The sequence below is a fragment of the Taudactylus pleione genome, unplaced genomic scaffold (assembly GCF_031769625.1).
Source record: "Taudactylus pleione unplaced genomic scaffold, aTauple2 ptg001846l, whole genome shotgun sequence".
In the NCBI taxonomy this organism is placed as follows: domain Eukaryota; kingdom Metazoa; phylum Chordata; class Amphibia; order Anura; family Myobatrachidae; genus Taudactylus; species Taudactylus pleione.
In genome coordinates this window covers 365,486-380,547 of record NW_028286243.1, presented here as the reverse complement: position 1 = coordinate 380,547, position 15,062 = coordinate 365,486, and the positions used below count along the sequence as shown (strand labels likewise).

Sequence of the window (15,062 nt, the reverse complement as noted above, 5' to 3'; positions counted from 1 at the left end):
GCCCGGCTTCTATTCTCCCTTACTGCAGCGCTTGGGGGCTGCCCGGCATGTCCGTAAGCGCCGGGCACGCCCCCAAGTATGACGAAAAGGGGACGCGTCTTATAGACACGCCCCCTTTTCATGACCACGCCCCTCTTTCGGGCGCGCACTCAAGGTTGCCCTCTCTAGCTCCAGCGCCCTGCCTGCCACCGGAGCTAGAGTGAACACTACTTGAAGATTGCTGTTCACAAGCGGAAACCATCCAACATGAAGGTGCTGGAGCCGTTTTGCTTTGAGGAATGGGCAAAAATCCCAGGGGCAAGATGTGGCAAGCTCAGAGACTTATCCAAAGTGACTTGCAGCTGTAATTGCCGCAAAAGGTGGCTCGACAAAGTACTGACTTTAGGTGGGTGAATAGTTATGCACGCTAAAGTTTTCTGTTACGTTGTCCTAAATGTTTGATTCACAATATAATAAAAAAACCACAACTTCACAGTTGTAGGCATGTTCTATGAATGAAATGATGCACACCTTCACACAATCCATTTTAATTCTAGGTTGTGAGGCAACAAAACATGAAAAATGCAAAGGGGGGTGAATACTTTTGCAAGGCACTGTATGTTACCATGCACCATGTGTGGCTGTGGTTACAAGAACCTGCTGGCATTTAGGTGCGGTTGTAGCCTGATGTCATTATAGTGACAACTGCAATACACATGTGTGTGACGTAGGGCTGAGGACAGTGATGTGAGATCTAATATCTAATGGAATCTTTTTTTTTTCTCTTCCAATATTTTTCATTCATCAGCCAGCAGCCAGCCTCCGGAGTAGCCTATTCCCATCCAACAACCGTGGGCAGCTATACAGTACATCAGGCTCCAGTAGCCCACACTGTAACAGCCGCCTATGCCCCTGCACCAGCCACCGTGGCTGTAGCTCGGCCTGCACCCGTCGCAGTGGCAGCTGCTGCAACCGCAGCAGCTTACGGTGGCTACCCGACTGCGCATACCGCAACAGATTATGGCTACCCCCAGCGGCAGCAGGAGGCTCCACCACCGCCGCCTCCGGTCACAACACAAAATTACCAGGTACTTTTACAGGATCTGCTTCAGCCATTCATCTCTATACTGCTGTAAGTGAATGGTTTTTGTGTACATGGGGATTGTCATGCGGCATATTTTGGTGATGAAGTTTATAGGTAACAATGATTTACTAGACTTGTGGAATCTGAGAAGGATATTCTGTGTTTTGTATTTAACCTAATTATCTTGAATTATCTGTTCTAGTGTTTTTTTATCATTATTTCTGATATTAATGTCATACATAGGCACCGTGATGCAAAGTCTGCCATACGCCTCTGTGGAGCACGTCTCGTGTACTTCGTTCAGCTTTTGCTCCAGAACCACACACACGCACACGCGCACGCGCGCAGTGTTCATTCTTTATCACCTTGCACCTGTCAGAACCCGTGCAGGCTCTCTTTCCTACTTGGGGTGTCGTCTGTATCTCAGCAGTTTGTAGTATCAGCGGAGTGTGCTAGAAGCACCAGAGCAGAGGGCGACTCCTCAGGCAGGGAAGAGAACCTGCACGGGTTGTGACAGGTGCAGGGTGCTAGAATGGACAATACACATGCATGATTGGGTGATGCAGAGTCCCAAGCATTTCAATCACGTCTTCACTGAGGACTGAAGGGGTTCGTATCTGGCTGCAATGGGGCGTTTATGAGCAGAAAGGGCGTATGGGCAGTACAGTTGGCTTTTTACAATCTCATAGAAGCGTCAATACATCTGTTTTTCAGATGTCATGTGCGCCAGCACTATAGCTGATACACATGTGCCTGATGAGCAGTGTCAGACTGTGTACTGGTAGGGGGAGGGTGCAAGCACAGTAAGGTGTACTAGTACTACTGTACACACTGGTGAATATACACACTTATCTTTGTGCCCGCAGTGCAGGAGCCATTACAGCCGGCTTGTGTTCAACTCTGCAGCACCCTAGAATGTTTATGGTGCTGAACATGTTTGTGGTGTTGCCAGTAACATTTCCGTTTTCCTTTCTTTAGGATTCCTATTCGTATGTTAGGTCCACGGCTCCTGCTGTGGCCTACGACAGCAAGCAGTACTACCAGCAGCCGACTGCAACTGCTGCAGCCGTAGCCGCTGCTGCCCAGCCGCAGCCATCCGTGGCTGAATCCTACTACCAAACAGGTAGGTTGTTTTATTATCATTTCTGCTTTGGTGTGTACTGGTGCAATATTAAGTTTGACATAAAGTCATTGGAGTATTGAAAATGCTTTTTTTAAACTCTCTACTTTAAATGCCTGCAAAGTAGTAGAACAGTATTGTTTTAGAGCAGTGGTGCAAAAGATTTATACTTTCCGCACTTGTTACCCTTAAATAGTCCAGGTGACACATGTTACATCTGCAGGGAAGCAATAGATTGCTTATTCTGGGTGCACACTGTCAGATAGTGAGTGCCGATCCGATGGAGCGATTATCGGATGTGTGCGCACCCATAGACACTGAGCAATTTCTTACTAACGGGTATTCAATATGGGAGCGAAAACATCGTTTTTGCATTAATATCGCACTTATGACGTCATTATCGCAGGTTTTACTTTTACACCGTATTCAATTTCAAAGACTTATCGCAGTTTTGAAAAGTCTTTGATAAAAAACGGGGATAACTTTTCACCATTGAATAGGTGTCGAAAAAAAGTGCAGAATTGGGGTTTAGGGGTGCAGGCTTAAAAAAAAAACTAGCCTGCACCCCTGGGAATGACATGTAAAAAAGAACTGTCAAAAAAAAGTATAAAAAAAAAATAGGGACACCCCAAAAAATTATTTAAAAAATTAGGGTGAAAAAAAAAATGGGAAAAAATTGTATAACTATAGGGAAATAGGTTCAGGGCTATTCTGCATGTATGCGGCAGGTGTTTTCTAGAATAGAATTATAGCGGCAGGTGCACAAATGCAGAATTTTTAAAAATTTACTTTAGGGACTTAAAAATATGCTAGTACCCATTTTCATGTACCCCAAATTTGATGGGACCACTTAAAAAAACGAAAAAAATTACCTAAGTGCTCTTCTGCAACCCTTCTTCAATGTCGGGAAAAAAACACCTGCTGCGGCTATTTAAATCCCTGACTTTCAATTAAAGGCTAAAACGGGGGTACCCATAATGATCCCCCATGTTTTTTCAACTTTAGGGGGGTCTTACAATTTTTTTTAAGGAAAAATTCGTAACTTTACGCAAATCCAACTTCGGAGTTTCCCGTTTTCAGTAATTTTATATTGAATTCGGGGATAAAAAGGAGTGCGCCCGATACTTTAACGCAGGTAAAAACTCTGATATGAAACGTTAACTTCGACAGTGAAGTTAACGTTTCATATTGAATAGCCCTCTAAGTGTATTTTCTTTTGATCTCATCAGTTGGATCGGGAGGTAAGCGAGCGTATGCAGCACGCTATCTGGTCCGCCCGGTCTGACTGTTACCAGGAGCGTTTTCAGCCATTGGCTAACGCACCTGCATACACACTACTCAATTATCGGACCAATCAGCCACATATTGGCTAATTGGCCCGATAATTGGATAACGTGTACCCGGCTTGCGGCATCATCCTCTCTGAATTTGCTTCCAATTTGCAGGGTCTGTATCTGACCCCAATACAACATAGCTGTTCAATATATTATATTGGTGTACCAGTACAGTATAGATATTGCTTTAGTGTTCTAGTAGAGTATATATATATTGCCTTAGTGTACCATTACAGTATATGTACAGATGTGTCCACATACATTTATACTCCTTGCGCTACAAGTAGCGTTACACAACGTGTGAGCGCCATGCGTATTTGTAGTGCTGAGCGTCTTCTCTTGCAATTTTTTTCACTGCAAAAGTGTTTTATTCGCAAAGCTATGCGAACAGGACGCACTAGCAGCTTATGTTGCTTAAAATAACATGCGGCATGCCTGTAACCTGTGTGCGACTCTGACTGTATCTGCATGCGAAATGCTACGTTAGTGTCAGCGGTTGTGAAACTGTAATGTAGCATTTTGCATGTAGATACAGCCGCAGTCGCAAACAGAATATAGTGTTCCCGCTAGGCTGCTGGAATGGCATGCTGCTGGGGAGGGGAAGTGTCCTTGAGGCATGCCTCCAATTTGTCACACTTGGGGCCGTGGCCAGTACTTACGGAGGTGCTGGGCTTCCCCCAAGCTCTCCTCTCACGGTGATTAGATGCCGTGCACATTCACACGGCATCTATTCACCAGGCGGTGAGTGGTCACCGAAACTTTTCCCACCCGCAGTTTGAGGGCATGCTGTTTTTAGCCGGGTGGCGCTCAAAGGGTATAGCACATGTTGCCTTTTTAAATTCTGTCAGGGCGCGGCGCCCCGCTAGAACAAGCTAGGGGGAACACTAGAATATAGGCATGCCACATATAGTTTTAATCGGCATAAGCTGCTTCTGCATCCTACTTGCGAAAAAAGTGCAAAAAAGTTTCATGAAGACGCTCAGCACTACCAAGTTGCGCCTAATGCGTAAAGCAACTAGATGTATGTAGACAAATCTATATGCCTTAGTGTACCAGTACAGTATGTGTGCCGTAAAGTACCAGTGCAGTATACATATTGCCTTAATGCCCCTGTACTATATATTAGTGTTATAGCGCTGGACCTAGAGAGAGGGCACTGTTCCGCATGCCCGAAAAAGGGGGCGTGGTCATTAGAAAAAAAGGTTTGTCTTTAAGACGCGCCCCCTTTTCATCACTCTGGGGGGCGTGCCCGGAACTCACAGACATGCCGGGCTGACCCCCAAGCCTTCCCTTCTCTGTGAATGGATGCCGGACGAATGCGCTCGGCATCTATTCACCGGCGATTGCTACACCGCAGTTATCCCCGCCTGCGGGCTGTTTTAGCGGTGCGCTGCCAATTGGGGCAGGGCGCATTCTGCCCTTTTGAAATCGGGCCTGGCACTAAAACAGCCTAGCGGGAAAGCTATGCATCACCTTAGAGCCCCTGTACAGTACATGTGTAGTGATCCCGCCAGACCGGGGCAGAGGTGCAGCAGGGCATATCCGAGCACCCGCTCCCGTCTGGGGAGGGAGCACGTCCTCGTATCGTCACTCTTGGAAGTGTACCCAGCACTTGCGGAGGTGCTGGGCTTAGCTCACTCCTCACTGTGAATAGATGGCGTGCGTATGTGCACCTGGCAATGATTGGAAACTGCAACTTTTTTCACCCGTGGGTGGTGCACAGGGCAGGCTGGTTTAGTGGGGCACTGCTATTAGTGCAGGACGCAGAGTCCCGCCAAGACGGCCTACTGGGAACGCTATGTGTATAATACGTTGTTATATCAGAGTGCCTCTGGGCTACAGATAATGAGTTTTGTCAGGATGGCTGATGATTAGTGATATAGATATAAAGTGTTTAACATTATAAACTGTGATACATACAATGTATTTATTATGCAAAGCTATACATCAAATACGATAGAAATGTATTAATGTAGTAAACTTTTAAGTTTTAAAATATTACCCAAACTGCAACTAAACCACATTATTTTATGCAACACATCTCTTCTTCCTCCTGTGTACCAGCTCCTTTCGCATTGTCTTTTCCAGTTGCCCCCAAGGCTGCTTACAGCCAGGGTGCTGCACAGTACACGCAAGCTCAACAGACTCGTCAAGTGACTGCAATCAAGCCGGCTAACCCCAGTCCTGCTACAACTACCTTCTCTATATACCCAGTGTCCTCCACTGTGCAACCTGTTGCTGCTGCGGCCACTGTGGTGCCCTCGTACACGCAGAGCGCCACCTACAGCACAACTGCTGTTACATACTCTGGTAATCTCCCATTTATTTCACTAAACTGTGTGTTTTGTTTTTTTTTTCCATGAAATAAACTTGTGGTTGAGTTAAAGGGCATACATTTTATAGGGAATGACCCTAAAATAAGATAATTAGATGTGAGCAGTTCATTTGGAGGAAGATATTGGTGGTGGCTGGGGGTGTTACATCCAGAATAGTCTTCAAGGCCTAGGTAGAACAATATCTCTCATTGTATATGTTGTAAGATACCTAAGTTTTCAATTGGATATGCTACAGTATTATTAAAGCTTTGTATGATTTAATACTACAGAATCTTAGACCTCATATCCACATGTGATAATCACATGAATTTTAGAACGCACGTAAATGGGTCTTAAAACAGAATGCAGTAATTATACTGACACCCCTCAATCCCATAGGATCGCATCGTGTTAGTCACTTGCATTTGCCATTTGGCCTCCATTGACCACAATACAATAAACACCTGTGGTTAGGAGGCTTCTAGGATTTGTCCTATTTTAGCGCCCCTTACTTTAGCTTCAGTCATCATGAGGGAAAGTTGGGTTTCTTTTTGTGTAACTTTTTTTTATTTTATTTTTTATTTAGACTGCTCACTATGTCTAAGGAGCCTGACAGCCAGTGTGAATAAAATTACTGCTGGCAACTAACTTAGGGAGGAATTCAGTTGTCTTTGTGGGGATGTAGCTCTCGAGTTAAGCGCCCGGAGCAATTCAGTTGACTCCATCGCATCCGGCACTTTAAGTAGGGAGATGCGGTTTACAGCAACGAATGACTTAAGCGCCGGGCGCGATGCAGTTACCTCACATGGTAACGATGCGACTAGCACAGAGGCACTAGTAAGCACGGATCTCGGTGCGCAACTCAGGAGGGGAAAATCCGGTTAATTAAATTGTTCATTTATTAAATCGTGTGTGTGTGTGTGTATGCAGCTTTAGTCAATGGGTGAAGATAATTCCCTGGCTCTTTAATAAGAGCCTACTTTTTTTCTATGACTATTGGAGAATATACATTTACTCTGTATACATTTACTCTGAATACTTTGATGTTTATATCTAGGTGCGGCTTACTCGGGTTATGAAGCAGCCGTGTATTCCGCTGCGTCTTCCTATTACCAACAGCAGCAGCAACAGCAAAAACAAGCAGCCGCCGCTGCTGCGGCAGCCGCCACCGCAGCCTGGACCGGGTCCAACTTTACCAAGAAGACCCCGTTTCAAAATAAACAGCTGAAGCCGAAACAGCCGCCCAAGCCGCCTCAGATCCATTACTGTGATGTCTGCAAGATTAGCTGTGCCGGCCCGCAGGTAACTCACAGCTGGAAGGAATAGACTTAATTTTTAATGGGACTTTTTATCAGACCTCTGTTCATCTTATAATGACGGCATCTCCTATTTTCTATACAATTACACAGTCATAGAGGACATACACATTCATCTCCCACTCCGACACATCAGTGCATTTTATATACTGTTCTGAGTTTTACGGTTTGTCAGAAAGTCTATAAATTGGTTCGTAGAAATAAAGAGGTGGGGTCCATACACTTCATATATTGCTGTCTGTCGTAGTAAGATTGCTATACATAATATGTGCAAACTAGATCACTAGCTCTGCGTCCGGTTGCAGGAGCCAGGGGAACACGTTTGCGACATTAATTGATGTGGAAATTGTAATGCCGTAGGCGCTTTCTTCTATGGCTCTCGTATTTCTGCACAACATCCTATAACTAGCCTGCCGGCCCTTCATTGGTTTCAGGGACTTCAATGTATTGTCGCAGTTTTTATGAGGCCTGTATTCACTATTTGAGTCTCTCAATGTTTTCCATCAGACCTACAAGGAGCACTTAGAAGGGCAAAAGCATAAGAAAAAAGAAGCGGCCTTAAAAGCCTCCCAAAACACCACCAGCAGCAGCACAGCGCTCCGCGGGACGCAGAACCAGCTCCGCTGTGAGCTCTGTGATGTCTCCTGCACAGGGGCAGACGCATATGCCGCCCACATCAGAGGCGCTAAACACCAGAAGGTAACATCACGTCTCCATATAAGCTCGTCTCTTTATTTGGGGTCAAAACACTTCAGATTCTCCTTTATTTTATTTTTTTTTAGAAGTATGTAGATTGTTCAGGGTTGGTTTGTTTTTATTATTTGTGCAAGAAACTCTAAGTGTCTGTTATACTGACCTGATTCTAAAGTGACAATTATACATGGTGAAATTCTCTTGTGTGTCGTCATGGAGACTGTTACTCCACTTCAATTTTATTACATATTATGGAATGTATGTTTCTATGCTTGAAATAGAGCCAGCTCTCTGTCTGCAATGTTATGTTCTTGGTTGCTTTGTTAGTGTACTTAGAAGAAAATAATAATGACTTGTTTGACGCCGCTGTGCTGCGCTGCAGGCATGGCCCAATCGGGAGAATACAGTGGTTCGTTTCACTGGGGTGTGATATAAGAAATAGACGGTAATTAGTTAGACAATGTCTAGATAGACACCAGATGTTAGACAGCTAATAGACAGGGAAAAAAGTTCAACACAGACAAAAGTCAGACACACTAAAGTTAGACAGGTAGAAAAGGTCGACAGGGTCAAAAGTTCGACATGAAATTGTCGACAATTATTATTATTTTTTGTTTTTTAGCCCTAATCTTCACCCTAACCCTCCAGTAAGTGCCTCACCCTCCAGTAAGTGCCTCACCCTCCAGTAAGTGCCTCACCCTCCAGTAAGTGCCTCACCCTCCAGTAAGTGCCTCACCCTCCAGTAAGTGCCTCACCCTCCAGTAAGTGCCTCACCCTCCAGTAAGTGCCTCACCCTCCAGTAAGTGCCTCACCCTCCAGTAAGTGCCTCACCCTCCAGTAAGTGCCTCACCCTCCAGTAAGTGCCTCACCCTCCAGTAAGTGCCTCACCCTCCAGTAAGTGCCTCACCCTCCAGTAAGTGCCTCACCCTCCAGTAAGTGCCTCACCCTCCAGTAAGTGCCTCACCCTCCAGTAAGTGCCTCACCCTCCAGTAAGTGCCTCACCCTCCAGTAAGTGCCTCACCCTCCAGTAAGTGCCTCACCCTCCAGTAAGTGCCTCACCCTCCAGTAAGTGCCTCACCCTCCAGTAAGTGCCTCACCCTCCAGTAAGTGCCTCACCCTCCAGTAAGTGCCTCACCCTCCAGTAAGTGCCTCACCCTCCAGTAAGTGCCTCACCCTCCAGTAAGTGCCTCACCCTCCAGTAAGTGCCTCACCCTCCAGTAAGTGCCTCACCCTCCAGTAAGTGCCTCACCCTCCAGTAAGTGCCTCACCCTCCAGTAAGTGCCTCACCCTCCAGTAAGTGCCTCACCCTCCAGTAAGTGCCTCACCCTCCAGTAAGTGCCTCACCCTCCAGTAAGTGCCTCACCCTCCAGTAAGTGCCTCACCCTCCAGTAAGTGCCTCACCCTCCAGTAAGTGCCTCACCCTCCAGTAAGTGCCTCACCCTCCAGTAAGTGCCTCACCCTCCAGTAAGTGCCTCACCCTCCAGTAAGTGCCTCACCCTCCAGTAAGTGCCTCACCCTCCAGTAAGTGCCTCACCCTCCAGTAAGTGCCTCACCCTCCAGTAAGTGCCTCACCCTCCAGTAAGTGCCTCACCCTCCAGTAAGTGCCTCACCCTCCAGTAAGTGCCTCACCCTCCAGTAAGTGCCTCACCCTCCAGTAAGTGCCTCACCCTCCAGTAAGTGCCTCACCCTCCAGTAAGTGCCTCACCCTCCAGTAAGTGCCTCACCCTCCAGTAAGTGCCTCACCCTCCAGTAAGTGCCTCACCCTCCAGTAAGTGCCTCACCCTCCAGTAAGTGCCTCACCCTCCAGTAAGTGCCTCACCCTCCAGTAAGTGCCTCACCCTCCAGTAAGTGCCTCACCCTCCAGTAAGTGCCTCACCCTCCAGTAAGTGCCTCACCCTCCAGTAAGTGCCTCACCCTCCAGTAAGTGCCTCACCCTCCAGTAAGTGCCTCACCCTCCAGTAAGTGCCTCACCCTCCAGTAAGTGCCTCACCCTCCAGTAAGTGCCTCACCCTCCAGTAAGTGCCTCACCCTCCAGTAAGTGCCTCACCCTCCAGTAAGTGCCTCACCCTCCAGTAAGTGCCTCACCCTCCAGTAAGTGCCTCACCCTCCAGTAAGTGCCTCACCCTCCAGTAAGTGCCTCACCCTCCAGTAAGTGCCTCACCCTCCAGTAAGTGCCTCACCCTCCAGTAAGTGCCTCACCCTCCAGTAAGTGCCTCACCCTCCAGTAAGTGCCTCACCCTCCAGTAAGTGCCTCACCCTCCAGTAAGTGCCTCACCCTCCAGTAAGTGCCTCACCCTCCAGTAAGTGCCTCACCCTCCAGTAAGTGCCTCACCCTCCAGTAAGTGCCTCACCCTCCAGTAAGTGCCTCACCCTCCAGTAAGTGCCTCACCCTCCAGTAAGTGCCTCACCCTCCAGTAAGTGCCTCACCCTCCAGTAAGTGCCTCACCCTCCAAAAAAAAAGTGTCGACCATTTTTGTGTTGATCTTTTTCATGTCGAACTATTAACTGTCTAACATCTGGTGTCTATCTAGATATTGTCTAACTAATTACTGTCTGTCTATAGTCCGGAACTCGTTTCACTGGCGCCTGTGATGTCTGTGCTGCAATAATCTATATTGAAAGGCTGCCACCTTTGTGCAAGGAATGGGTGCAGGCTATTATGTTATGCGCTTGCTTTAGCCGTAAGCGTTTTTCTACTTGTCTAAATATTGACCTTTTTTTTTTTTTTTCCCCTGTCCTTCAGGTGGTGAAGCTGCACACCAAGCTCGGCAAACCCATTCCATCAACAGAACCAAATGTCGTCAACCAATCTGTCACTTCAGCAGCTGCCTCCAAAGCAGCTGCCTCCTCAAACAGCACATCCAGCACTAACGGGAGCTCTGTCAGCACGTCGGCTGCAAAGCTCCTGACATCCAGCTCGTCACTCGGCACTGCAAGCGCAAGCAAAATGTCCAGCATCCCCTCTAACAGCATCGTCAAGAAAATAACCACACCGAAAATAACCTTTGTAGGCGAGTGGATCTCCGATGGTATTCTGTGTGTGTGTACCAGGCAAAAGGCTTTACACTGTACAATGCTTAGTTTGCAAGCAAAAAAAAAAAAAAAAGGGAACTGTTAAGTTGCAGAGAATCATTTAGGTTAATAGGTTGTGGAATGATTTAATAAAATGATCTCCCTTTAAATAACTAGGCCACAGAGCTTACTCCATCCTGGTTTCCCACTTTAGTTTTCAAGTCTCACAGTCCAGTGAATATATGATCATGACTCTGGTAAAGTCTTGTTTCATTTAAATCCTGGTTGTGAGTGAAGCCTTTACTATAGAAATTGGTCTCTCTAAGGTTTGCAATGTATGCTTTTAGATCTGTGTGTATCTTTTATGTCTTCACCTTTTGTTTTTTCTTGTCTCTTGATGTCTCTACAAGCTTGTGTGCGCCCATCTAAAGGGAGCAGATGGCTCTAGCTAGAATAAGATTTAGCCTCCCTATAGTAAGGGCCTCTCAACAGTTTAGGAGCCACAGATTTAAAGGACTAACTGAACCCAGAAAATAGATCTTTACACTTTTAATTGCAGCTTTATGTGGAGTATAGAGAACCTAAAGTGCCAGCGCTGGTTTTCACAACCGATGGAGCTGGTGTTTTATTAGCCGGCTGGTAATATTTGCTAGTAGATTGATTGGAAAAATGGTTCCATTACGCCAAGGGCAGTTTATTAATTCTTGTGTGGAGTGTCATATACTCTCCCATCCCCTCTTATCACAACAGCAAATATATATAATTCTGCACTTATTAAAGGCCTGATTCGGCTTGGATTGAAATTGCGTCTGCAAATTCTGACGGAACGCAGCTGCTAATATATGCAGATGCAGCCACAATCTTATCCATGCATAGAGACTCCCACTGCTGCCTACTGTTCTGCGAGCGCACACGCAGACCAGCGTACGCATCGGGAACATGGGCCAACACCGGCCACTTGTGGCTAGTCTGGCCGGTCTCTTATTCTGCGAGTCCCTGTATACCAGAGAGCTTTTGTGCTGTGGAGGTGATTGCACTGGCTAAATTATGGATGACCAATAAACGTCGTCCAGACTGTAAGACACCTGCGTTTTTAAGACCCCTCCCCCATCACATCTCCCAAACGCTTGCTAGCTGTCAACCATTTGTGCGTGTTTGCCGGCTTGCCAGCGCAATGTGATAGTACGCATGCGCTGGATAAAAATTTGCTCGGCTGCCTTGATGATTGTGATCCAAGCTGAACCAGGTCCTAATTTGTTTAAAAACAAAAATGTAACATAACATAAAGCATACCTTGCCCCCTTTTCAACTTTGAGTAAGGCCAACTGTCTGTGCATACAGTGTATTTGTCTGAATCTTCTGTCTTTATTGTCTGTGCAAACCAGATCACTAGCTCTGCATGATGTGGCAGAAGCAAGGGGAACACGTTTGCTAAATAGAAATATGCGGAAGGAATATTTTGGCTTTAAAGACTTAACTTTCAGGCCTGTAATTCCTTCTCCAACATTTTTGTGTTCTTATAGAAAACATCATTGTGGGCGCTTATAGGAAGTATCCTAGTAATTTGTTTGTAGCAAAATAGGTGTTTAACCGTTTATAAAATCCAGGATGCATGTTTTAAAACAATCAAATTAAAATACAATTAAAGCAGCATATCTTTTTACAGTTATAAAAAAAAAACATACAAATGTCCATGTAAAGATCAGATTCAATATAGTATGTTTCAGTTGGTTAGTACTGTTTTCCACTTTGCATATAATACGAAGATACTTTGTAATACTTGTTTCTTTTATAGTTGCAAACAATCTTTGTGTTGTATTGTTCCTAGTGGTATTGGTGTTCTTTTGAAATGTTACTTTGTCTATAATAAGTATCGTGTCAGTAGAAAATGTGTAAGATCCCTGTAGATCTTCCCTTACAATGTCCCGGTTAGGCGGCCGCCTTTACTAGCAAAGCTTTTTGGGGGGGTGGGGGGTGTTGCCATGTGTTAGAAGTGCATCGCACGGGGGGCCTGACTTCTTTTTCCTCCGTCGTGCTGGGCTGCAGGAATGGGGTCTCTCTCTGAAGGGAGGAAAATGTGTGTCTGTAGGTGCGCCCGCTGTGTGCTGCAGACATCTCCATCGATAGTTACGCCGGCAACACACCATCTACAGCGGTCGCTCCATCAGACTTACATATTTCTCCTTTCAGAGAGACTGTGCTGTGTGGAGTAAATGCAGAATAACCATTCGCACATATAGATTCATGTCTTACACTTAACCTGCTATAATGTATTTCTTGTATGCTTAGGTGGAAATAAATTACAGTCCACTGGAATCAAGGGTGATGACAGCAAAATGAGTGACGGTGTTAAGGCCACCCCTAGCTCTAATGTACAGTCGCAAGAAGCCAAGATGGATCCGATGTCAGACGCTGCGCAAACCCTCGCGGCCCTGCAAAGTGACGTCCAGCCCGTGGGGCACGATTATGTTGAAGAGGTATGTCCTAAATTCCTCTTGTTGCACTATGGAACTCAACTGGAAGCAAAAACTAGTATGATATCCTGGGTTTTCAGAAAAATGTAATTTTGCTTGGATTTTGTAGCTTTCAAAACACCATATTGCATGGCTGCTATCCTCCCGAGCTTCACACCCACATAGTGTACGACAGCTGGGCCTGAGAATCCCACTCTTCTCCCGGCTTCCTATGATAACACTTCAGTGCCATCAGAGCAGGCAGAGCCTTCATCAGAAATGTTCCTTCTCGTTTCTACACTGCGCTTTTTAGTCTACAATACATCGGGCTTAGTATATGTTGTTCGATTCAAAACAGATACATATATATATATATATATATATATATATATATGTATGTATGTGCTGTGTATTAATCATTGATATGGGGTCTATGTATTGATGCGTGAGGGACGGGAGGGGGCGGTGAACTGGAGGGGGCTGTGCTGTGGGGAGAGGATTGGGAGGGAGGGGGGGGCGTTCTGTTTCTTGATCTGGAAAAAACACGCACAGCATGACTGTATGCTAATTATGTATTGTATTCCATGATATGTATGTACTTTGCTTGTAGCTGAGCTGGTGATTTAATGCTCTAAGAGCAGCAATCGGGCAGCATTGTTGGCAGATGCTCTGTCAGTCGGTGCCTTAGCCGTTGTATCTTACTTGCCTGTTTCCTCTGGCAGCAGTGCTTCTGTGGTTCCTGAAGATAGGGCATTGTGGTGGTTCCTTTTAGTGCCAGGCTGGCTGAGAAAGTCAATGCACACAAACATTCTCAACATGGTAGCGGGTCCATTGCGGCAACTGTCTGTGAGACGAGACCAAGCCTGGGAGATTTACCTTAAAGGCGAGGCTTCCTTTCAGCCTAAAGTAGTCTCCATGTTCCATCTAACTGCGGATAGAGTGATTTCAGCCTTAGACCTTGGTGGGCCCTGGAAGAAGAGGCCTCTTTTCATACTCTGGATGTTTCCCAGGCTTTAAGGACCTATTTTCATAGGGGTCATTATGTTGTTCTGTTCCTTATTCTGATTATCACAGCAAACTCAGAGTTTATAGTGGGAGAGCAGTTTTAGATGTTTAGGGGCAATTCAATTGTTTGAGCCGGCTGCTGTCAGCGCCGGGCACTCAATGGAGCAATTCAGTAATTGTTCCGTTCGGGTGTGAGCAGGTGCCGGCATTTCTGCGCTCCCCCCTCCTAAGGGAGCCAACCTGAAATGTGTGATTGTGCGCTCTAACCAACACTTTAGACTGATTTAGCTGCTACACAAGGCTCAACCCTGTTTATTTGGTCGCAATAAATGGGCGCACAAAACAACTGAATTGCTATATTGGGCGCCTATTAATTATAGTAGCACCCAAAACAATTGAATCACTCTCAACATTTTAAAGTACTCAGAACTTCACTTGGCTTCTATAAACCACTATTTCAGTGTCCCCTGGTGGTCTCGGAAAAAGACTTTTACTGTATAAAAATCTCATCTTAATTTGTATAGCAGGAAATGTTCATGCACAAGATGGAACTTAAGGTTTTGCCCACTTTAAAATGTGTTTTTAATGATTTTGTAGGTACGAAATGATGAAGGGAAAGTGATCCGATTCCACTGCAAGCTGTGCGAGTGCAGCTTTAATGATCCCAACGCAAAGGAGATGCATCTAAAAGGAAGGCGGCATCGGCTGCAGTACAAGGTTAGTTCCAGTCAATGATCTAAGTGTATGGAAA

General features: G+C 45.8%; 1 protein-coding gene and 2 non-coding genes across 5 annotated transcripts in view; all 3 read left to right on the top strand.

The window, feature by feature from the left end:
• Positions 1-15,062, top strand: part of ZFR (zinc finger RNA binding protein) — a 51,704-nt gene that overhangs the window by 16,473 nt on the left and 20,169 nt on the right. For 2 of the 3 annotated variants that reach the window (XM_088465109.1, XM_088465111.1), the window contains exons 4-11: positions 788-1,067; positions 2,042-2,186; positions 5,582-5,827; positions 6,890-7,134; positions 7,656-7,847; positions 10,585-10,852; positions 13,143-13,330; positions 14,909-15,028. In XM_088465109.1, coding sequence (XP_088321235.1) covers positions 788-1,067; positions 2,042-2,186; positions 5,582-5,827; positions 6,890-7,134; positions 7,656-7,847; positions 10,585-10,852; positions 13,143-13,330; positions 14,909-15,028 — 1,684 coding nt within the window. The remainder of the gene's footprint in view (positions 1-787; positions 1,068-2,041; positions 2,187-5,581; positions 5,828-6,889; positions 7,135-7,655; positions 7,848-10,584; positions 10,853-13,142; positions 13,331-14,908; positions 15,029-15,062) is intronic. The other variant, XM_088465110.1, reaches the window with a different exon arrangement.
• On the top strand, positions 7,417-7,548 carry LOC148436269 (small nucleolar RNA SNORA66). The gene has a single exon (XR_015876484.1). It is a non-coding gene; the product is annotated as a small nucleolar RNA SNORA66 (small nucleolar RNA).
• Positions 12,228-12,364, top strand: LOC148436268 (small nucleolar RNA SNORA66). The gene has a single exon (XR_015876482.1). It is a non-coding gene; the product is annotated as a small nucleolar RNA SNORA66 (small nucleolar RNA).